General features: G+C 41.1%; 4 protein-coding genes and 1 long non-coding RNA gene across 7 annotated transcripts; 3 read left to right on the top strand and 2 right to left on the bottom strand.

The window, feature by feature from the left end:
* Positions 1-3,246: 3,246 nt before the first annotated feature.
* Positions 3,247-9,449, top strand: lncRNA:CR44352 (long non-coding RNA:CR44352). The gene is made up of 2 exons (NR_124153.1): positions 3,247-3,459; positions 8,750-9,449. It is a non-coding gene; the product is annotated as a long non-coding RNA:CR44352 (long non-coding RNA).
* Positions 3,247-10,763, top strand: CG9582 (uncharacterized protein). 2 transcript variants are annotated; one of them, NM_001298844.1, is made up of 2 exons: positions 3,247-3,459; positions 9,690-10,763. In NM_001298844.1, the coding sequence occupies exon 2, from the start codon at positions 9,717-9,719 to the stop codon at positions 10,617-10,619; it is 903 nt and encodes a 300-aa protein (NP_001285773.1). In that variant the 5' UTR covers positions 3,247-3,459; positions 9,690-9,716; the 3' UTR covers positions 10,620-10,763. The 2 variants fall into 2 exon arrangements, with proteins under 2 accessions (NP_001285773.1, NP_609270.1); NM_135426.3 differs by lacking the exon at positions 3,247-3,459 and having other exon boundaries at positions 9,651-10,633.
* A 10,170-nt stretch (positions 10,764-20,933) lies between these two features.
* Positions 20,934-22,895, bottom strand: CG13102 (uncharacterized protein). Of its 2 annotated transcripts, none has more exons than NM_001259019.2 (3): positions 22,762-22,895; positions 22,522-22,698; positions 20,934-22,457 (listed from the first exon to the last, which is right to left on the bottom strand). In NM_001259019.2, the coding sequence occupies exons 1-3, from the start codon at positions 22,817-22,819 to the stop codon at positions 22,240-22,242; spliced, it is 453 nt and encodes a 150-aa protein (NP_001245948.1). In that variant the 5' UTR covers positions 22,820-22,895; the 3' UTR covers positions 20,934-22,239. The 2 variants fall into 2 exon arrangements, with proteins under 2 accessions (NP_001245948.1, NP_609268.2); NM_135424.5 differs by having other exon boundaries at positions 22,193-22,457.
* Rcd-1r (Rcd-1 related) lies at positions 21,015-22,198 on the top strand. The gene has a single exon (NM_135425.3). It carries the CDS (start codon positions 21,161-21,163, stop codon positions 22,031-22,033), a length of 873 nt encoding a protein of 290 aa, NP_609269.1. The 5' UTR covers positions 21,015-21,160; the 3' UTR covers positions 22,034-22,198.
* Positions 22,896-23,724: 829 nt separating the features above from the next.
* On the bottom strand, positions 23,725-24,500 carry CG9568 (uncharacterized protein). Its single transcript, NM_135423.4, has 3 exons — positions 24,366-24,500; positions 24,119-24,304; positions 23,725-24,047 (listed from the first exon to the last, which is right to left on the bottom strand). Exons 1-3 carry the CDS (start codon positions 24,421-24,423, stop codon positions 23,839-23,841), a joined length of 453 nt encoding a protein of 150 aa, NP_609267.1. The 5' UTR covers positions 24,424-24,500; the 3' UTR covers positions 23,725-23,838.
* Between the last annotated feature and the right edge of the window lie 448 nt (positions 24,501-24,948).

The following is a 24,948-nucleotide window of genomic DNA, read 5'->3' as shown; positions in this document are numbered from 1 at the left end:
ACAAAAAGCAACAATTGTCTGGAATATTCGCAAACATTAATCACAATAACTAGCCCCAAGCCAACTAAAATCTGGTGCCCTCAGAAACCAAAACAGAAGCCCCAAAATCCCCATAAATATGCACAACAACAGCAAACTATTAAATATAAGCACACACATATGCATACATGACTGACTTATTCCAGGACATTTGGGAAAGGCAAGGGCTTTCCCAAAACAAAAACCCAAAACCGCAACTTGTCATAATAAAGGAGGAAAATGCGGCGAAGGGTGGGAGCACGTTTATATTGGCCTAGGAATCAAGAAGGGGTAGGTTGAGGTATATGATGGACACGGGCTAGTCGAGGTCCTGCCAAGACCCCATCTCTGGTTCTGTGGGACGTGACTTTGTGATTTTATGAGCGCCGAGAATGCCACACGTACTCGGCAAGGATTTGCTATGCCCGGCACTCCGCCCTTTTTCCAAATCCCCTGCATTAACACTCAACTAGTGGGGAGTCCTGGCAATGCTTTTTATGGCTGTGTTTAGTGAAAAAAAGGATTCAACTTGATTGCACCCCCAGGAATCTCGGCCTGTGGCGGGATATTGGCCTCATGGCGAATTTAATTGGTTAAAGGACTGAGTAAGAGGTAGTAATCCCGGCCAATTAGGAACCTTAGGCAGACACTTGAAATGATACGGTATTACTGGAATTCTGGACCATATTTTTCCTTTTCGTCGTGCCGAAACGAAAGTAATACCATTTGTTTGTGGTCAAAAGGCATCAGATCGCAGTCAAACTATGCAACTAGGGCCAATTTAATGCAAAGTCGTCTGTAAAGTTTCCATTTCTTTCATGCTCTCCGTGTTCCTCCTCTGGCTGGCTGAATTTTTTAAACCCAGCGAAATGTTTCAAGTGCACAGAAACAAAGAGAACAAAATTCCGATACAGAGGCCAAAGCTAGGCAAAAGAATTTTTTTTTTTTTTTTGCAACAAGGACCGAGCCCCGGAGAAAAGAAATTGAAAGACAGCAGTAGCTGGTGCTGGGCTGTCTGGCTGCGGATTTCCTGATGATTTTATTGGGCCGCCAGCAAACATTTTTGAGTGTTGCCCAACAGCGGTGGACTGCGGAATGCACCAAAGTATTTGGCAACTTTTTTCATGCCCCCCACTGCCATCATTCGTCCCCATTCCACTTGCCGGAGGCCAGCCAAAGGATGCGGCATAAAGGATTAAGCATGGGTAGCCGGCAGGCTTGTAAATTGTTAAGGAACTTTTCGCTGGATGTTTTTAAATTTCATTTTTTTCCTTAGCCGCACAGCCCAGCGAAACCGAAGACGACGACACAATAAAATGTGGCAAAATATTGAGCACTTGTAATGGGCATGAACAGGACCCACCCACACATGAGCTGCAAATGCATCCTTGGGATTCTTCTTTCCGTCATTCCCACTACGGTTTAGTTCCCTTATTGCTGCCGACAGCCTGCAGGCTACTTATGGCTGCATATATATATATAGTGAAAACCAGGCCGGAACCCCCCGTCCCCGTCTATTACCCGATTCCTGCCTTCAGCACATGTGTGTGCTATATATTTTAGCCAGGGTTCCAGTTCCTACTCCTGCTCCTCGGGCTTTACGTATCGCTGCTTATAGACTGTGGCATGGCTTCTGGGCAACTTACTTAGCGGTTGAGTGCAAATCTTATGCGAGTGTGTTTGTCTGCACACACGTGTGTGCCTGCGTATGTGTGTGTGTGTGTATGTGTGGGAGGGGGAGTGTGTGAAGTGGCTGTTTTGTAGGTTTAAGTTGCATTTGCAGCACGGGTATGTTAAACATTTGGTCTGGCTGCAGCGCATTACCTGAATGTGATTGAAATTACCCATAAGGGCGACGTAATCCGCAAATAAGGAAGCAGGGCATTTGATTAGAGAAGTAACCAAAAGATCAGTTGGCTTTGCTTAAAAAGGTTCAACACGATTAACTTTAAGCACATCGAACCTAATAACATACATGTCATGAAATTACTTTTTAGTTGATATATATATAGAAAACATAAAACCGATGAATTAGTGCTAATTGTAAAATAAAATCCTTATTTTAGCTCTCCCATATGAATAATATGGAACTCCATAGTCAACCCTCTTTTAAAGTTCATATCTTAGCGAAAATTTCTTTTAAAACTTTAAAACTTACACTAGAAAAACTTTAGCCAATCGCTTCACCAACTGTTTCTCATAATTATCTCCCACAAATAGTTGGGGAAACTTATTTTTAAAATTTTGCTTAACTCCTCATGTTTTTTTCTTTTTATTATTGCTTGGATCTTTACACTTTCTTTAAGCTTTAATGTTATTTTCACCGGTAAGACTATTTCTCTGCGAACAAATGATTCACCCTATTTTAATGTCATGAAGTCATAGACCAGACGAGTCGGCACTTGAATCGTTAATCATTTGCACCAAGAAATTACGTATACGTCAAGTGTAGCCGGTCAGATAAGCGGCACAAGGAGAATTTAAAAGAAAGAGGGTAAAGGAGCGAAACAAGGTTAAGGTTTGAATGGGACGAAAGGGTTTATCGTTTGATAAATGACCCCAAAAGTTCCCCGACCTCAGAACACTGCTCTTTTCCTCAAATTTTCATATGTTTGCGGTTAAGTTCAAGGTGAGTCCGTGAACTGGCTTGGTGCCCAGAAATGGGCAAGGACCTGAGATGAGATGCGACATTCAGGGATAAAATTATGCAAATGAGCGCCCACCGCCACCGAGCCGAACAATTTGTCAGTGGTTCGAAGGAGAAGCAGTTGCCAAAAAACTTTCAAGACAAATCAATGAAAGAACTCGATTGCAATTAAAATAGTTGGACGAAAGTTTTGCCGAACCAAAGACGTGACTGAAAGGGATTTAGACCCTAATTAGACACAAGGGAAAATCAATATAAGCTTTCACCCGCAATCTATGCCACATTTCCACTAATTCAGCTTCATATCAATCGCATCGACAAATGCAATTTTACAAGCAACTGAAGACAGTCAATGGATTCTCGGCAAAAAAAAGAAGTGCATTTTCGCTCCACACAAGTCGGCGAACATGCTCGTATACGCGATAAGACTCAGTCAGCTGGGGATATTGTTGCAGTGGGTGTTGCACATTTTTATGCAGCCCTTAGTCTGTCTGGCTTCGCAGGTCGACCCCACCCCACCCATCGAGCGCCCAACCCCTTTGATCAACCCCCACTGTCATTTAACTGTCAGTTGCGCTGCTTGTTTGTGTCGCCCCGCTGTCGCTTAAACGTCGCCCCAGGAAAATCGCTGGGGGGGCGGCGGATAGGGACGGGGCGTGGCCGAAATACAAATGGAGTAATTCTTCTGGGCATATGTGCGACTCTTTGCGGTGATTATCTCCGCGGCCTGCCGGATATTTTGACTCCAGCAAGCGGAAAATTCGCCATCAGATAATTGATAAAGAAGGCGGAAAGTAAGTTCATGCTGGATACCGCAATTTGAGTTGGCTTTCAAGGATTTTATGGCTTTTAAGGGGAAATAAAAATAATTTCATGTTAACATTTAATTCACTTTTTTAAACGGTCATCTATCATCCCATTAATATTGGTCACAAAACACTGCAACTTTTTTTATCAAGTAATTTCACGCCTTGGATTTTAAAAAATAACAATAAAATAATGGTACAATGCCATTCAAAAACTTTAATATTTAATTTAATATTTTTCTTTGAAAAGTTTCCTTCAAAATTGTTAAATTTGTTGCGTTCTCGTTAACGACCCTTACATTTTGCAACCAAAAATTCCGAATTCCGGCTCCCTTTTCATGCTAATTGATTTCATTGCAGCCACTTGCAGGCCAAAAAAAGAGAAATTTAAATAAACTAGTTAGCCAAGAGCCATGAAAAAGTGCATAAAGAAAGGGGATGGACTAAAAGCCAAACGGGAAACATATTTTAGCCATGAAATTTATGCCGCCACACACTAAATGAATTTCGCAGACCAAGGACCTTCAGCAGGCCAGGACGAGAACAGCAGCAACAACAAAAATAGCAACAAAGGACAAATGCAAACAATGCAGATAATTTAGTTGGCGGCGGATAGTTTTGCAACAAAAGCACAACAGGGAAAGAGATCAGGCTGGCCTATAACCAGAGAAGCGAGGGCGAGGGAAAGCGCGGAAAATTCGTTTGCCCAACTAGGCCTGCCAACTTGTTTAAATTGGCGCTAGCTCAACGGAAAAGTGGGTGGCAGTGAGGCCGGAAAATCCATTGGCACGCCACAAAAATAGTTAACTTTGTGCAGGCAACGTTTAAATTATGCAAGCTCCGCAGGACACTGGACCACGAACCTCACATGCACCCATTCTCCCATCTACCCACACACCCACACATCCCCACATACTCACCGCCCCAACTCATCGTCCACTCATTTGTGAACGTTCGCTTGTTTGTTCGTTTGTTTGCTAAACGTCTGTCAGGCTTCACAAATGTTTGCATTTGGCATTCAAAAAGTTCATGCAAAATGAAATCAAGTTGACTCGGCAGTGGCTTTAAGGATTTACAAGTATCTAAGCCGTATCCGTATCTGTATCTGCTTGTGCTTGTGCCCCGGCAAATGCAGCTCATTTAAACACATGTCACAATACTTTCGCACAGCTGTCACTTTGACAATTTTCTAGATGAGTTTCTTGCGATTTCGTCGACGCTTCCGCATACCGAGTCCCGAATCGGGCAAAAAATGCGAATCTTTAAGCCATCTTTTGGGTGGTGTCTGCGTAGGTCTGTCAACGTCATCATCTCGCTCGTAATGTGTCTGCTCACAGGACCCTAGAATACGGTCTTCCAGTGAGCCACCCACAGACATCAACAGCCGGCTTCTTTAGCTTCCAGACGCATAATGAAAACTTATATCACGCGTATTAGAGAAATTGCGAGCACATGTGGCCCCCGACTTGGGTTGAATCCCAGATAAGGGGTCTTTAAACGGCATGTGAAAGTGCTTTCAGGTGGATTGAACTATTAGATAATCCATAATCACGCACAATATATTCTCTTGGCTTATTTTTAGCGCTCTTGTATTACGATTCACAATAAAAGAATGCGCATTCTCGAGATGTTTATTGTAGTAAAGATACATTCATCATGCATCACCTATTCCACTATAGTATGAAACCATGATTTAAGTCAGCTTAGCCACTCGAGATTATCTAATCTTAAAAAATAAATTTAATCACGGCAACACGAGTAAGCCCAAAAAATACGAAAGGAGTCCCTTCGACTTTACTTGCATTAGCGAAATTAAAATCCATGACCGAGGAGTGCACACTTCCTGCGCTTCCCTAGTAATCCTATTCCACTAGTTGGGTGGCATACAATTTCATAACAAGAGTCCTTGCCCCAAATGGGAAGGATGCGCTTTGTGGCACCCACATCCGCATCCGCATCCGTATCCGCTCTCCATCTTCGTGCTCGCGGTTTCGTAGGAAGTAAATTTCGTTATCGTTTATTATTATTATTATGCGCGATGTGTGAAATGTCTAAGTCCGGCGTCTTCCCGCCCACTTGATTCTTTGCCAGTGTCGGTGTTTGTGTTGTGACGTGGGAAATAAATTTATATTCATAACACACAGGACGAGCCAGGAAGCTAAGACCAGGAAAACTGGCGAGGAAAGGGGCTCCCGACATGCATACAAAGTGCTTTATGTGTGCCACAAGATGCTGAAAGATGGGTCCTCCTAGATGTGGCTGTGGCTCCTGTAGCATTCCATCAACAGACTCGGCAAGTTTTTTGATTAAACTCGAGTGCCTCGGCAGTCAGTGGGTTCTTTTTGGGCCTGTCCCTTCGCATGGTAGCTTATTAAAGCCACGTCAAGTGCGTGTCGGTAGTAAAGTGCTGGCAGAGCATGTGCAGCTAATGGGATTAGCGATGCATCCACTGGAGAAATCCTTCCTGGAGTATCCGACCAGGGTTCCTTCAATCTCCTCATATTGATTACTAATTTACTTGCCACAGCGCTCTATCAACTTTCCACAAAACTTCCCTTACAGTGAAACTTCCGATCACTACTTTTACTTACTACAAAAATTAGTTATACTTTTCGTAAGGCATAAAATATGAAAACTGTTATTTTAGCTAAATAAAACTATACACTTTAAGTAAGAATGCATGGTTCTAGAACAATGATTCATTCCAGAGAGTACTGACTGTATCACCAGGCCAGATGCAGAGGCAGACAGACGCAGATAACTCGATTTTAGGTAGCCAAACTTGGCATTAACATGACGACATGACGACAACGACCAAAGTTGAGACATGCGTCTGGAATCCCGACGCTGGACAACTTTGCCGTAATATAAAATGTACAAAGCACAGGTAGTACATAGTTTTCCGGACAGCAGGGGACAGTCTGGGGCCATCGAAATCTCGGGATCTGTTTCCCATCCCAGCCATGCCTTCCAGCCGCATAAAGTCCAACTTCCACTCAACGGCATTCATGCATAAAGTCAAACGGCAGCCGAACATCGCAGCACAACAATCAAAAAAGCGTTTCTGAAGTCAAAGACGCCGCTGGGCAACTGGAACTACCGAAAAAAGGTGGAACTGGGCATGGAAATGGTCATGGAAATGAGTTGGGAATAGGCAAGCGAATGGGCTTGGGCCATGTGCAGCGCAATAACTTGCCCAAAACTGAGGCCATATCCTTGGGGTCTACTTTTTTCGGGAAGAGAGCGCGTTGTATCGATAACGGTTGGTCTACATCTATAAAGGGGGTGGCACTGGAGGCGGTTAAACTAGTGTATCTGTTCATCATATATCGGTGGACATCCATGGGATTACACAGTGCCAAAATGTTACCTATTATGAACTTATAGAAAGCACCATGGTTAAAATTTACAACAGCGCATATTTAGTATTTTGCTTACCATTTTATAAGTATTGTAAAAAATCTGTAGACTAATTGGGAAACTCTTGGTGAAGAATACGTTTTCTCTACTACATCATAGAGTGAGAAAATTTCTTTAATAATCGGAAACGGTGAAAGCAAATGTTAAACCATTGATTATTTATTAGTATCACCATGTGCTGTACACAACTGTACAACTTTAGTTTTCAATAATTTAAAATACAAACGATTAATAGCACTAGGCATTTCTCGCACTTCACTTGCCTTGGCAAACAATGAGAAATCATGCAAAAATCGAGAAGATTGCATATTTCTTATTTCTACGCTGGCGACTTTTAATTTTTTATGCGAATTGCAGTTGAGACACGACTGCGACTGCGGATCCTTACCCGTTTTCCGCCGCCATTTCCATTCCGATTCCCAAAAACTGCATTCCCCGTTGGCCAAAAAGAAAAAGATGAGGACGAAAAGTTGCAGCCCAACCGCATTCCCTGCCTTTGCCATTTTCCGAATGCTATATTTTGTACGCTCGTGTGTGACTTGTAAATTTCCCTTGTCGGACTCTTAGAGGCGCCTGATTGAGCTCACGTTCTCCAACGTCGGGCACTCCGACTCCTCCAGCTCCTGTTCCGCATCCGTCTTCGGTTTTGACTGTCAGGCGGAGTGCACACTTGGTTCGACTTTTTATTCAAAATATATGAAATGGAGTGCATACCCGAATAAGCCCTGAAATTAAACCGGGCAGGGAGAAACGCTCTACATTTCCCCCGTGAATTTGAGATAAGTTTGCCGCAATTTTCGTTTAGTTTTTGGGCTGCGAGTCGGACGTGAGCCCCGGAATTCCTGGGGCCCAAATGAGTTTCCAAACTTCGACATCATTGTCTTTAATCAAAGAGCATTAAAATGTGCATGCGTTGAGCAGAACCCTAATCCCGAATCCAACCCATATCCCGTTTACGTATTTCACTACCATTCTCTTCGAGTCCGGAGCAAAATTTTTGCATGTCACACGGCGTATTGCGAAACATGAGTATGTAAATTTTTTTGCTCAGTTCCCTCCTGCTCATCGTGGTATTTCTATAGCGAGCTCTTATGGGTGTTCCCTATGCCATTATACTGTATTAAGTACAGAGTTGATTTCACATGTGTCCCTTCAGCAAGGGTGGCTGCTGTGAAAAATGTTGCAAAGATGCAAAACAACTGTTGGCAGTTTGTCAAATTTGATTTGTCATACATCAAATGGCTTTAAAATGACAAGGAGACATCTGATGTGCTGCTGACAGTGGGTGGAAAACCTTGGGCGGGTTTTTCCCCGGTTTCCCATTTCTATGCAGGGCACTGCGGAGAAGAAGAAAAAATAGTCTGAGAGCTGAGTGAAATTCTGTGGAGGTCTGTGTGTTCTGCTGTTGAAAAAAGTGTCCAGCAAATAACAGAAGTGTTGATGTGTAAACTCAATTGTGGGTTGTTTTCTGACACGGGACTGGTCAGCAAAAAATTTGCACAAGATAAGGGTTCAGCTAATTAAATGAGTTGTGTTAGCAGAATATTCAATGGTCTAACTATAGCTGGAACTGAACCTTACTCTGAGTTAATAAGCATATGTATAAAGGTAGTATTTGATCATATTTAAAATTTAAAACATTAAGTACGCTTCGTAGACTTTCTCTTTCTCATTGAACTGCCATCTATCAAGGTAATAGTGTACTCGGTGAGCTTCTCGACTTAATAGCCAAGTCATCAGTCACTTGGGCAACTCCAAATGCGGCTAGCTTAAGCCACAAATTGACGCCACTTCAACTCACTTAAGAGCCCTGCTCATTGCCCTAATATTCTAATATAAATTTAACGCTCTCCATCAGGATGTTAGGATGCGAAAACAGAAGAGGGCAGCCGGCGGCAATGAGCTGACTTATGAACATCGACCAGGGCATGGTCTGCAATTGTGCAGCGTGACAGGCAAATTGCCGGGATACACACCTAGCCACAGACAATGTGGGGTCCTTCACTCCTCTGCTCGCGTGTTAAACTTAGCTGAATGGACTTCACTCCACTACACCCAGCCGCATACATCCGACTCGACGCCGCACATTGCTACATAACTAGGCCAAAATAGCTGGGATGGGGATTCGAGGATACGAATGAGGATGAGTACTGAGTGGGGTTCACAAAAGGGCTGGGACTGGCCTGTGCGACCATGACTAATTTGTTAGCAATTATGTTGGATTGACGTCCCGGATTGGGCCACATTAGCATAATTGTTGTTATGAGATCGCCCAGGAGTCCACCAGCACAACCGACATTTTGATATGGGGGCATGGGCACGGGCATGGGAATGGAAGTTGTTCCTACATGCAGTGCACTTGACATTCATTAACATGGCACTCGGAGCATCATTAGAGGGTGGCCAAAACAACGAGGCTGCAATGTGAGACGAGGCGAAAAATAACCAGTGAGGTCCTTAAAGGAACTACTTACAAGCTGCTTGTTTCGCATTCACTTTATGGATCATTTCCTCAAGGAATATTAATTACTTGAATTTGATTAATAATATGTTTAAACTAAAATGGCTACTACCAAAGAGTTGGATTTGTTGTATATATTTGAAACTACTAATTGGAAGGTTTTGATTTTGTGAAGCCATAATATATGATATGATATCAAAGGATTAACGTTTCTATAAACATCGAACTTTAATCTTAAGATAAATACCATCTTTATAAAATTCCATTAGCTTCGACTTGGCTTTTAAGTCAGAGACGAAAGTGTTCTTTTTTTATTTTTTCTACAACATGTGTTTAGATGAAATTCGAAATTTTTTGACGTTGGATGGCGACCCGTTCTGAAGAGACGGTCCGTTCACTGGCGCATTGGCAATTTTTGGCTGGCGGATTGTCGGGCTTCATTGAGATTATCTGCTTTCATCCCCTCGATGTGGTTAAGACCCGGATGCAGATACAGGGTGCCCATCCATTTGGCGGCGAGGTTGTTTACACCTGTCCTCTGGATGCCATCGTCAAAATATATCGCTACGAAGGGTTGTCTTCCCTATGGAAGGGTATTGTGCCCCCGATCTGCGTGGAAACTCCAAAGAGGGGCGGCAAGTTTTTGATGTACGAGAGCCTTAAACCGTACTTCCAGTTTGGAGCCCCTCAACCAACTCCGCTGACCCACGCCATGTCCGGTTCAATGGCCGCAATTCTGGAGTCCTTTCTCGTCAATCCCTTTGAGGTGGTCAAGATCACTCAGCAGGCTCATCGGGGGAAACGCTTGAAAACACTGTCGGTCGTAAAGTACATAATCAAGCATGATGGCTATGGCATCAAAGGGTTGTATCGGGGTATCACTGCACTAGTGGCTCGAAATGCCGTCTTTCACTTTGGATTCTTTGGTTTTTACAATGCGCTTAAAGACATTGTTCCAAGCCCGGAGGATAAGACATACAACATCCTGCGAAAGGTCATCATAGCTGGGTTGGCCAGTTCCCTGGCTTGCGTGATGAGTGTTACTTTGGATATGGCCAAGTGCAGGATTCAAGGACCCCAGCCAGTGAAGGGCGAGGTGAAGTACCAGTGGACCATAAGCACGATTAAATCAACCTTCAAGGAGGAGGGTTTTCGATCGTTGTTCAAGGGTCTGGGGGCGATGATCCTGCGTGTCGGCCCTGGTGGGGCCATGCTCCTGGTGACCTACGAGTATTTATTTGAATTCCTTAAGAGCCAAAATATTTAATATTTTTTTATATTCAAATGCAACATCCTAAATTAAGCTGTTGAACTTAACAAGCTTTATCTAAATCAACCTAATATCACTTTCCCATAAAAAACCATTGATAGCTCTAAATTAACTGTTATTAATTGATATAATTAAGTGTTGAAATGCATTAAACATATCATTTAAATTAACTCAAACTAGCTCAAACTATCCATAGCTTAAATACAAATTCTGTTTACATTGGCGTTCGTAATAGCCGCGCCACCCAAACTATATAAATTCATCTTCGGCACTCGAAAAAGTCCCTTTAATGTTTTTGTTACAGTTTCAGTTTCAACTTCCGTTTCCGTTTCGGGACTTCACCCACACAGACATAAACACACACACACATACAAAAACATGACCACAGACCGCAGCTCAGCATGTTTTACACTTTACACTTAATTGTTTAGCACGACAACAACAGAAATACCGAAAACAGCAACTAGAACGGCATCAACAAGACCGACAATTATAAGCCAGCCATAACAACAATTACAATTACACGGAGCACTTACACTTACACTTACACTAACAGGGGGAATTATAATTAATTTATGCCGGGTGCTGCGCAAGTGTTTGCTCGGACGCCTCTAAGTGAACTACTGACTTGGTTTTCTTCCTAATTTCCCACAGTTTTTGCGCTCCCCTGTTTTTTTTTCGGTTTCATTCCACTTGACACTCGCACCTAATTGCACGGTAATTGAAGGGTTTTCTGCAGGACGAACGGAATGGCAATTAAGAGCCATTACGGTGAGCAAAGTGAAGCAAGTGAAGCAGAGGCGGAAAGATTTTATTATATATTATCATATCTAAAATCAAGACCCAATTAAGCCGCTTAATGCCTGTAATTCCTATAAATCAAAGTTGAATGCCTGGCAAATTTTGGGCGGCTGCAAATCAACATTTGTTGCTATCAATCAAATTTTGAGGCCGAAGAGGAAGTTTTCCTCAACGCAAGGAACAGGAGAGTGGGGGGTCATCAAATACAGTTTCATGCTTAATTAGTTTTAATGCGTAATAAGCATATTTCGGCTGAATTAGCCAAAAACATCAACCGTAACTGCGATTGCAACGACATCACAGCCCAAACATTCAATTGTAATACCAATTTGGGCCTTAAAGTATGCTGTGCACATTTTCAATTATTCATAGCCGAAATTGCAAATGCGTAATGAAATGAAATCAAAAGCAGAATTTCCGATATGTGCAGTCCAATTCCGATTCCACCCAACGCCCACAAGCCCCAACCCATTCGTTTTCGTCCCCAATGGAGTGGAAATGCCCTTGAGCCGTTTGCCATGTTCATGTCGACGTCATTTTCCATGGTATAGTAATTACACTAATCTATATTTCGAGTATCTGTGTGTGTCCCTCTGAGCATGTGAATGTGTGTGTGTGCGTGTGTGTTTGCCTATGTAAATGCATTTGAAATTGACCCTGGAGACATTTTCGTTGGCCAGAAAATGCATTCCAAAACGCATTCATTGTTTTGTGCCCTTGTTGTTTGCTTTTTGTTACTCAGCCTGTTTAATTGTTTGCCAGCTTCAAGTGTTTCTAGCTTGTTGGCAATTTGTCAAGCGGTTTAAAATTTATCGTATGCTTTATAGTGGGCAAATTTAAATGATGGTTTTCGAAAATGCCTCATTAATTGAGTGAAACATGGCCCAGTTGGTAATTTATAGTGTGCTTACTTACGGAACAACTAACTAATTTGATTATATCGCCAGTGAAGCCATTCAAAATAAAAGCCACTAACATAATATTGCCAGCGTGGGATCATCAACTTTTTCACTCAGTTGCTCAATCAATTGCTAAACAAATTTTGCTTTTGAAAAATTTCGAAAAACAAATTGAATTAACACAGAAGTGCACAATACAATTTAATTGCACTGGCTAGAGAGTTGGCTGGGCTTTCCTCACTCCGCTGGTCAGGTCTAGTCAATAAAATATGAATTATTTGAAATATTTAAACGTCCCAAATAAATCAAATGCCAACACTCAACACCATCAAAGCCAGAGAAGGCAAAATTTACAAGTATTTTTTCGTGTTGCCGAGTTGTGTGTTGCCTGCCACAAAAATTTTCCAACTGAGGATAATATTTTTTTTTTTTTATTTATCAGGAAACAGCAAAAATTTGTGTTGCCGTTGTGGTTGTCTAAATAAATTTTTTATTGACCATGGTTAACGCTCCACTGGCCAATAACCAGAGACAGGCTAAGGGGGGCGGGAAGTGGGCGTGAAAAAAGCAAAAACCACTGGAGAATGCCAAATTGTGGGACTTTCCAGGGAGGGCTGCAGGGAGGTGCAAAGGAGTGCTCAAAGTTCTGGCTTCCCACACAAACGCCTCAAAGCATGCCACAAGTTATTTCACAGCCCAGCTCACTCACACAACAGGCATTCAAGTGTGTGCGTGGCTGAGTCTGTATGTGTGATTGTGTTTGTGTGTGTTGTGTGCGAACGAATAAATGTATGAATGAATGAATGAAATGCTCAAATTACACATGTTATACAATTGTTGGCAGAAAATATGATTATGCTCCGGGGGAAAAAGGCCAGCAAAATCCCGAGCACGCTCAACAAAATTTTGAAATGTCTAAACGTGGGTTTTGTGTGCCTTCTTGGAGGTGTTAATCTGGAAAATGGAGATTGACTCAATTTTAATACTCTTCTGACATATACAGCTTACTACATTTGGTACATAGATATTAAATGTAAAATTTCACAAAAGAGCAAAGCAAAACCAAACATACGTGTTGATTAAGTTATAGTTTTATAAATAGTTTTGTTTTATTTGTTCCTAGGACATTCAGCATTCGATCTTCTCTTTAACAATCACATTCCATAAATTCATAACACGTCTCCCAGTTACCTTATTTCGCCTAGCTATCGACTGTTCGTTCGGATTTTATCCTTCTTGACTGGCTTTTATTCTGGCATTTTACGTGTCTCATGTGCGCTCATTTTCAACTTTAAAGCAGTCGAAGGAACGAGACAGAGGGCTGGTTGAAAATGAAATGAAATTAATATGAAGTTTGACTTAACGCCTCATAAATCATTGTCCAATTTTCAGACGACAACGATACGGGGACAGGGGACACTGGACTCGGAACTCGGGATTCAGGATTCGTAACTCTGAACCAGAGTGCCGGAGAAAATACGGGCCATCCTGCAGTGGCATCGCTGTCCTGCTGACGTTGTAACACAAACACACTTAAAATGATTGAAATATATGTAGAGTCGCACACATATATGCGTAACATGGCACGACATTGCCTCATATATAGTACACATCCCGACTATATATTGGCTGGCTAGCATTCTAGACGGGCGAAGACTGAAGACTTCCTCATTACACGCTTGTCACGTGCACATTTAACGTTCCGTTGCACACACACATCCACATAATTATACGCACACACAGGCAGGACCACCAACACCAAGGCATGGCAGTCATTCATATTAATATTGTTGGTCAAAAAACAAAATAACAAGAAAAAACAAGGACACGCAGAAGCGACTCTTTAGACGCTGGAATGTCAGTCTTGCATACCAATTTTAACATTTTAAAGGACTCTTAAAAAGTTACAATTTAAAATACCTCTAAGATAAGACATATTTATATCAAATTTATAACACTGTTCATCTTGTTACATTGTCCACATTTATGAAATATCAATATATTTCTTAAAATCTAGATAGTTGTAACCAGTTTCTATTTAGAAGCTTAAACTGCTCTGCCAATAAAACTAAACTCAAGTCTCTGTGAACAACTTTTTGCCATGGAAAAACAAACTGTTAAAAAGAAAAGCCAAGCAGACCATATCAAGTTCTAGTTAAGTTAGTCCAAATTTTCATTCCCACAACTGCTGGGATATGTAAATTTATCCTGTGGACAAACTGAAGAGAACAATATACAGCAGTATAAGCAATGCATGGCAAGTGTTTTTCAATTTGCTTTGCAAATTATGCAGCAAAGTGGGAACTCGAAAATGAAAGTTCCCAACCCATGAGCGAAGATATTGTTAAAGCTTAAGATTTAAGCCAAACAAGCGCACCATCCGAAATGGAACTAATCAAATTTTCAGTTTGGAGATTTAATTTCATTCGAAATTTCTGCACTATTTCGAATTGCAGCCGCCAACATGTTCATGTGTAATTTAATGCCAACTAAACAGACCCAGATCCGAGCCGGGTCATTAAGCTTGGACTTGAAACGCTGACCACATGGACGGCAACCACATGACGCCGTCGCCCCACTCAGCTAAATATCCACATCCAGGCATCCACATTCGAGATAATTAAACATGCTGCGCACGTGCAGCGGCTGCTTTCAACATTTTATGCTCAAGCAAAAATGAAATAAAATGTTTGGGGCCCTGCGGGGGAAACCCATAGGATTGGGTCATACGAGTAGAAGGGTGGGGACTCATGTCTGGCTCTGTGTTCCACAAATTGAACCGCAAGTAGACGGAGCAACTGCTGACCAACAACAGCAACAATTTTATATATATTAATTAAAAGGAATTTTACGCGCTAATGAAATAAAATGTGAAAGTGTGTGTGCGAAGGGAAGTTTAATAAGGATATGTGTGTGTAAGTATATGTGTGGGTGTCTGTTGGCTGGCGCATATGCAATGAAAAAGAATTCCACAATTTAATTTGGCAAGAAATTAATGCACACAAAAAGAGATGTACATTACACATACGCCCCGTGGAACACGTAATTTTAACGCAATCTCAAGATCCAAAGGAGCGTAGTCCTTGCGTAGTCCCGGCAGTTCCAACAGCATTTGCCGAGGAACTGAAAGAATGTTAAGCTGGCTAAAACAGTTCGGCTGGAACACTGCAACATGTTGCATGTGAAACAGGTTTGATCGAACCACTGTTAAAGTGGGCGGTATCTGCAAATGTTATCGAAACTGTAAACGCAATGATGTGTGGCCGGCCATTGGTAATTGAATATGTGCGGAGTTCAGGGCAGCAAAAATTAATGGCAGACCCACAAACACTCATATTTCGATGCAGCTTCCCATTCATTATAATTAGGGAAATAATTTTATTTTTGTATTTGGCGATGCATTTGGACAGCAACCTAAAAGCAATCCGAGATCCCATTCGCAAACACTCTCATTCAAGCCATATCCCTTTTCATCTGCCTTCGATTGCTGACCCATATCCTGCGGTTCTCTCAACATTGTCTGACAAATATTGTGACAGCTGTCACCGAAAGCGAAAGTGACATGCCACTGACCCGCACTTCCGGTTTTCTGTGGACTTTCCTGCACCCGTCTCCCTGCACAACTGTACCTCGATTCGCGCAGGGATTCACGTTGACGCATCTTTATAATTGAAAATTAATAGTCGCTAGTTGCTTGTTTATGCATTCTCCGGCGACCAACAGCCTCTTTTTCTGGCTTGCATTCAGCTGGTATCCATTCCGCATTTTCGGTGGCCATGATGGAATGATGGGTGTGGGTGGCAACCATGGCCATTCCCGGAGAGTGGACACGCGTTCAGGCAAACAATACCAATTACCAGGCGCGTAACGGTGCGGCACTGGATATGTGCCAGGTTGAAGGATATGAGGATATGAGAGCCCATACGTGTTTGTGAGCACTTCCTGGCTGCCCTCACATATTCATATAGATATATATGCATGTGGGTGTGTCAGCCATGGCCAATGCAGATGTCTGCTTGTGTTTGTTTTTTGCTGTTTGTTCGTTTAACTGACATTCGTCCAGTGTTATTCCTCCCCCCACCGCTTCACCACTTTTTGGGTTTTTTTGTTTGGAGTCACTGCCTGACCGAGAAGCCATTGTGCAATTTTAATTGGCGTTTCAGTTATTGAAATGTTGCACCCAGATCGATTTATATATGCCCTATGCATCGCAGTATCACGACAAAGTTAAAAGGACAACGCAAGAAAAGCGAATTATGTTAAATAAAATGTACAGAATATAACAATACTATTTAATATCTTCCAGTCAAATATCCTTGTAGATGCTTTTTACATTTTAGTAAATTCTATATTAATTTGAAAAGGGGTTTTTATAAAATCTTAAAGTGAAATCGCACAATTTGTAAGAGTATTCAAGCTTCGCCGTTCAAAAAAGACAGTGTCCTTCACTGTTTTCCAGGATATTAACAGTCAATAATGTCAGGTTTTTGTCGAACATATGCGGCAGCGATTTTTCATTGTCGCCTCCAATAAAATCTGTTTTTCTCTCAGTCTATCTTAATATTTTAATTTTTCCTGCATTTCACTTTTAATACGGTTAAATGCTGCTAAAGAAAAAACAATAACTTTATGAAGTATCACTTTTACGGGTGCAAAAGTAATGATTGATTTTCTGCTTCGGCGGACATTCTGGAGAGCTTGAAACACATTTGCAGCCTAATTGAAATGCAGCGGACTGCTCGTTTAAATTAAATTCGTTGGCTTTCTGTATCTGTTTTGGTTCATGCTTTTCGATTTTGGTGTTAATAATAATATAAGCTGTGTTTTGCTTCAGCGTTTGTTTCCTAATAACAAACACGACGCACTCTAATTCCCTGTCCCTTCAAAATCTCTCGGATTTTCTTCCAGAACCTGACAGCTCACGTTAGCGCCTCGCAAGGATTAAGTCATGCTGCTGTCATGCATAAATTCTGCAAGTTGTACAACGAGAAAGGACTCGACGTGGGTAGGAAATAGTTCCGAATTTAACGCAGTAGAGGTATTATAAAGTGGGCAAAGAGAAAAAAAAGAAGTTGAGTTCATATGTAAAGAAAAACGAAATCCTTTATAAATATTATCAGCATGAAAATTAATTCAATGGACAGCAAATGAAGTTAAGCCAGACCAATTACCAATTTATTAAACTGACTTAAGTTATTTACTAATTTGAACGAACTCAAGTGTGAAACAATTTTCTCTGTGACACATCCTTAGCACACACATGATCTGAAAGTGATTAGCTTAAACTTGCCTCGGTCCTCACATCATTATTAGCATAATAATAAAGTTGTTGGGTCAACACAAAATCACCAGCATATAAGCCAAATATCTTTCTAATTACTTACAAACAAGTCCCAAACCAAAAGCCAGCCCAAAAACAATGCTAAGCTTAGTTACATTGGACAGATAGAAACACCAAGCCATTTGCTAATCTCTCAACAAAACCCCAAATCCAATCCTTTCGCAGTTCGTTATAGTACATTTTACGACAATGTGATAAACGTTTTAGGCAAATATTACAATAATAATTGTCAAACACTTTCGAGGAGTTTTTGGAGCCGAGGCCTTTTAGGCTGCACTAAACCAGATTTTGTGCCACTTATTTTGTTGGCATTTTCGTTTTTATTTACGAGTTCTTGGTGTTTACACATTGGCTGATTCACATAAATTATGAATTCTTCGAATTTATATGATGTCTATTTGTATATAACCAATTGATAATGTATGTGCGGAAAATTCTAAAAATACCAAACGAATGTGTAAATTTTGTCTACTTGTATTTGGATTTGATTTATTTGTTAAATGTTGATTTTTTTCGATTTATGAGCTTGCAGTGTGTTTTGTCCTTGTGCTGATTTTTGGCAACACTTTCGCTGTTTTTAATTGTAGGACTTTTTTAATTGTTCTGTTCTGTAATATTAACTATAGCATCGATTTGTAACGCGTTTTAACAAAAAATTTGTACGGTAAATTCAATCAGATTGTTAAAACAATTTACTTAACTGCAATATTTATGCCGTCATAATAGAATTTAAATTTCCATCTTAATCATTTGCGTAGGAAAATTAATGGGAAATGTGAATAATTCAAACAGGTCCATTTATTCATTGAAAATTAAATGCTCATGCTATCATGGACATAACGCAAATCATAAAGCAATTCGAAATTTATGCAAAATATTGAATTGCTTATTTGGTCTTTAATATCGGCATGTCAAAATTTAATTCAGATTGCAGCATCATTATTCAAATTGCCTTTCTTTGATTTACATACCGAAAATTCACAAAGCATCAAGCAATACCGCAGACATTTTGCGACAATTTAAAATGATAATACATACATATTTAATTTGCAGCATTTTTTCAGTAAAAACTAAATACAAAGGGAAATTGAAATATCTGTCAGGCATTCCGTGTCGAATTAAAATAATAATTTAATCGCATAGAAGGGTCCAAAACTAACAATGTAAAATTGATAAAAGTAACCAAAGAAGGAGCTGAAAAAAACCAAATTAACCGCGAATTACAAATCAATTTAAATGCAGCAAACTTTTTTTCCAAAAGCCCAACAATGAAACTTCTACTCGTTATTCTATTTCCGCGCAGAAGGACGAAAACTTTTAATTCAATTCCTGTCTCAGGCATGTCAATGAGTTTGTCTTTGCGGTGTGAGACAAGTTTCGGGCCTCTTTTGGCCTCTCGAATGCAACATTTTCGGTCGTCGCGAAGAATGGAAATTTGTTTGGTAAATTAAAAGTACTTAAAGTGCAAGTCAAGATCCCAGCTTCCCCCCAACTAATACCACGTCCTTTGCTCCCCCGTCTCATCTGTGGCATTATGTATTCTTTTTTAAAACATGCAAAATCACGTCTATGCATCTTAATAACTTTTCGTGCTCGTGCAAACAATGCGAACGTGAAAGTTGAATAGGTTTGGCTTAGTTATCAGAGGGTTCCCGTCTTCGTTTTCGCAGGAGGAAATTTTCTGGGGTCTCGGGCAGGTTGCTCCATGGTCTCTCAATGCATAAATCAAATGTACATATTGTAGTTGAAGCTAAACTTAATTTAGTTTCCGGGAGTTCCCAACAAGTTTCGGATATCGAGGGTGGATTTGGAGCACAGATAAGGGGAAAGTAAGAATATTCCTGGTGGTGCGGATGTTTGATTTTTGAATCTGGGTAGGTCTCAAATGTAAGCAGTAGTTTGTATTCAAGTATTTAAGACTGTTACAGTTATTGGTTAAGGCAAGACAGATAAGAATTGTATCATAAGTGTTGACTTTCCATTGTTAACAACTATAATTTCTTAGTGACACTCGTTTTGATTCGCATATCTCGAGGGAACAATAACTTCTTAAGCTTGCCTATAGTAAAACTATAGTATTGTATAGCTAGTCCTGAGCCAGCTGCTATAGCCGTGACCATAGTCATAACTTTGTTTAGCAAACACATCCATTCCCATTCCGAGGCACACATGAAACAATTGAATCGAAAAGAAACCAATCAGTCAACAGGGGTATTCCCCACGTAACCCACCGAGGGCTGCAAAAAACCAGTCAAAAAAAAAAAAAGTAACAATACAAAAATTAATTGATGACGTGCACACACGCATACATACATGAACACTCACACAGCCACACAGATGACGCACCAACACTAATTGGCAGCAGGAACAACGTGGACCACATATGCATGTATGCGAGGATATAGCCTGGAAGTCGATTTGATAACCGTGCACGATATGATGGGCGGCATGGATCCCTTCCGCTTTGGTTATGAAACATCCGAAAAAGGGGACGCTGTAACGGGATTTTGGAGGCGGCTCGGTGAAAGGGTGAAAGGGGCGTGAACACGGCCAAATCGATGCAGACATAGACGAGCAACAATCAATCAATTAAATGCCTGAATGCAGCTCCAAACAAACCGAGCCACGATAACCATAACATGACCCACCGGATAATGTTCGGCATGCAAAAGTGAGATTGACTTTTAGGCAGACGGCAACACTATTAAAGATTTATTCTTGTTTCTCGGCTCGTTCGAATCTCCGATTTTCTCTGGGATAGTTGGCCAATTTATGTGACGGACTGAAATTTTTAAAGCTCTCTGCAACAAACAAAATTGAAATGTTGCACGATGTGGCAAAGAATACATTTTCTGTTAACCATTTCTGTATTGGCAAGTAATTCCAGAAATGGACAACTATTCCAAGCATCCATCTGTTTAATGGGTTAAATGCGAGATAAAATATTTGAAAATTTTAAAGGCAAATATTTGTGTGTGCTAGAATGATTTTTGATTTATAGTATTTGTCAATACGAATTCATTAATTCTAAAACTGGTGTCCAAAAGTACTTAATGGTCATTAAGCCATAAATCGGACCTCCATCAGATGCGCAATTAGTCTGGCCATTTCAGAGAGCTAAGCTATGCTATGACATACTTAATAGAATCATAAATTTTAATCATCTACCGATTAATACTTGTAAAATATAGAGAAAACGTGAATTTCCAGACGAATTCCAAGCTGCCAATCAAATCAATGGTGATAAGAAACAAAATTCTGGGAGACATTCGAACAAGAAATTATTTATTAATTTATGGCATTCGTGCGTTCCTCGGCTCTGGCCACATTGTTCGGCCACGTGCTTTCGGTCCTTTCTCGCTTGAAGCTTATATCGATAACCACAATAGACGCCAACTCGAAACCACGTTTCTCAATCGTCCGTCGAAATTCCGGAGCCAGATCTTTCCAAGCTACTAGATCTTTGCAAGCTAACGCGAAAAAAAACCAGCTTTGCGATGAGTGCGGAACCAAGTCCGGTAATGAGTCCCCAGCAGCAGGCCGAGCGGGAGAAGGTGTACCAGTTGATCATCGAGCTGGCCTATCCTGCCACGCGGGAGACCGCTCTGCTGGAGCTGAGCAAGAACACCTATGCGGACCTGGCCCCCATGCTGTGGAAAAGCGTCGGTACCACCTGCACCCTGCTGCAGGAGATCGTCAACATATACCCCATAATAACGACGCCCGTTTTGAAGGCCAACCAGTCGAACCGCGTGTGCTACGCCCTGACTTTGCTACAGTGCGTCGCCTCGCATCCGGAGACTCGCCCGGCCTTCCTGCGGGACCAGATACCGATGTACTTGTACCCCTTCTTGTCGACCACGTTCAAGAGCAGGCCCTTCGAGCAGCTGCGCCTGACCACGCTGGGCGTGATTAATGCTCTGGCCGAGACCGGTGATACGGAGGTCCTCATCTTCCTGATATGGAGCGAGGTCGTGCCTCACTGTCTGACCAATATGGTCAGGGGATCGAAGCTGACCAAGATCGCGGCCACTTCAATCCTTGAGAAGATACTGCTCGATGAGATGGGTCTGACGTACATTTGCGAGAACCACGATCGCTTCTCGCAGGTGGCCATCACCCTGGGCAAAATGGTCATCCATATGTTGAAGTTTCCATGCCTCCGGGTGCTGAAGCATGTGGTGCGCTGCTATCTACTACTTACGGAAAATGCGCGCGCTCGCAGTGCACTTAGAGTGTGTCTGCCGGATCTGCTGCGTGACGGCACCTTCACGTCGCTCGTGCAACATGACACGTGCACCAAGCAGTGGCTGCAGATGCTGCTCAAGAACCTGCAGACAAACGCCGTCAACCCAATGGGCTCCTCCTAGAGAAGCGCCCAACAACTTTCGTCACTCCACCGTCCATTCAAGCGCCATCGATTAGTGATACCCACTCCTAGTTAACTGCTCGACCGAATAAACATGGCCTACATAATCTACAAATGAAATTATGATATTACTAAAATTGACGGTACAATAAAAAATATCAAATATAAAATATCATAGCTCCTAGCTCATATTTATTAATAGTCACACTAGGCATACATCTTGACCAGCAAGAGACCCAGAACGCTAGACGCGATGGCAATAGTGCTGCTGCTCATCTTTCCGGCCGGATTCTTGTTGCACTTGTCGCCCGAACAGGTGAGACACCAGGTCTTATTGTAGTGAGCATAGGCCGGCTTAAGTGCTAAGCTGCAGGCTCCAACATTTGGATGCACACAGCCATGGAGCTGATGGATCACATCGTTATCTGGCAAGTGGAAAGTAGTTAATAAATCTTTATAGTCCGCTTCTGGGGTCCCCACGCTACTCACTCCAGTTGTACTTCAGAGCCAGGCAATCGAATCGCGTGCTGGTTAGGTTGCCAACATTCTGATGATAGACACCCAGGTAGTAACTAGTCTCATTCGCAGCCGCATTCGTGCAGGTGACTTTCTTGGGACTCTTGCAGTCCTTTGGCGTTACGCAGGTGTAACACTTCAGGGAATCAGCTATAATCCATGTTAAAAACAATCAGTTGATCTCGAATTTCACATTTTACGCAATTGACTCACCAATTTGCACACACACAAAGGCCACAAGTATGCTGACTATTAAAGCTTTCATATACATTTTGGTTTAAATATTTTTACTTCACACTTAACTGTAGTACAACTTTGCAAGATGTCGATTCGCTTTAAACTAAACTCTTTTTAAATGCCAAGAACTCTTTTATACGGCGATTCTCTTCAGATTTTGCACAATACTCAATTCTTTGAGATAAGCTTGTATGTATGTCGTTTGTTAAGTTAATCTTATCATTTTACGTTTACAGGCTCATAAACTTATCAAAAAGTTTCAATGGAGAAGCAGTAAGGGTTTCCCCTTTCGAAACTCATTCATTTTTGGAAATATTCCTGTATTCCTACTCTCATTTAAACATATTAAATCAAATAAGAATTTCACTGCTTTACCGAAATAACAAACATTTCATAATCCTCCAGCAATATATATAAATACATATATATATTTAAGCGTAAATTCTTTTTAATTTTATTTGTAAAATTCGTGGGCCTAGCCCACTGTTTCAAATATTAGTCACAACCTGGTAATCTAACACCTGAGCGGCTTTAATAAAGAGCTCTTATCTTAGTCCCCACCAAATCTATATGCAATAAATGATAAGTCTGTTGCGTAGAATTGGTAGCAATTGGGAAGGGGAACTTTTTACCTCATTAACTTGAAGAGTTGATTGGCAACTCTTCATGATTTATGGTCAAAGATTATTTACATTTTTATTTTCTAGAATATATGCAATGGTTACATTTTAGTCCATCTTAATTAGTTTTTTTCTTGTAGAAAAATGCTTTAATTTATAAATACGATTGTAATTGTGTTGATTAGTAAACTTTATAAGCTAATATATATTAATGCGTACCCATAAGACTCTTAAACAAACAGTCAGGATCTCCTAGGTGAACAAGATAGAAATGAAAATCAATATTGGATTTCCATGTAGAAAATTTTACGCATTTTTTATGATAAGATCCCATTGTTCGTTATCTTAAATGATTTTATTTTTAATTCAAATAAATATTGTACAATCAAAAGGTAGTTGAAATACTGTTTAGCTCCGTCGTCAGATTATAAGTTTAGCTTAGAACTTTGGCCAAAATCACGGCAATGGCGGATCCCACGATTGTATAGACACTGCTGCTGTAGGTTCCAGCTGGATTGCAGTAGTCGGTGCCGCATTGGAGGCACTTCTTGCTCCATCCACTCGCGGTGTTGTTCAGGGAAAGATTGCAGACATTCGTTTCGTTGAAGACGCAGCCCAGGAACTCAAAGGTGTGAGTGTAGTCTGAAAAGGGATGCAAAACAAGTTAGGATGTCTTCTTTCAAAAGCGTAAATCAGAAAAAAAAAAAACATACTTGCTGCATGATAGTAAGTGAGATTGGCACACGAAAAACTCAGACTGCCATTAACGGTGGGCACATTACTATGGTATCCTTCCAGAAATTCCTTATTGGCATTGGCCGTCGAATTGGAGCAGGTTTCGGAGGAAGGACTTTTGCATCCAGACGGCGATGTGCACTTGGAGCAGGTCAGTGAGTTGGCTAATATATAAAAATATTCCATTAGCAAAGATTCAACTTTGTGATCACTTTTTCTTCTCACCAAACGGCACAACCACAAAGGCCACAAGCACCACACAGAAAATTATTTTCTTCCACATTTCGATAGGTTAATATTATTCCTAATAATTATAAGCGCAACTCTTCGTAAGGCTACCTCAAGCGAAACTGAATCAAGTGTAGCCGATAGCTGCTCAATTTGTAGTCCAACATTTTACCTCAATAAAAGCGGCTTTTATGTCGGTTATAAAGATTAGATTATGTTATCACTAGGCCCGCAAACCCACTTTGAGTCAGGAATTGTTGACTAAAGCCAAATACGGGGATTTCTGCTGATGAAGTGCATTTTCAGGTCGGCGGATAACTGTTATCAAATAAATTCCAATGTGATAACTAAAGCCAAAATGGGAACAGAACTCTTCCCAAGTTTTATATGCTTTTCCGCATGAGTCTATGTAAAGTTAAATCATTATGCAAGTATTGCCAATTGATAGGTGACATACAATGGCTTATTTATACCAATGTCTAACATCCTGATTATTAGCTGATAATATTCCAATAAATGATACCCGCCATGTTTATAACATACGTTTTATATGTGAGACAAAACAAGGCTATAAAATACT

The sequence above is a fragment of the Drosophila melanogaster genome, chromosome 2L (genome assembly GCF_000001215.4).
Source record: "Drosophila melanogaster chromosome 2L".
Classification (NCBI taxonomy): domain Eukaryota; kingdom Metazoa; phylum Arthropoda; class Insecta; order Diptera; family Drosophilidae; genus Drosophila; species Drosophila melanogaster.
Note: the sequence above shows the minus strand (reverse complement) of the source record. Positions and strands in the feature narration are given on the sequence as shown.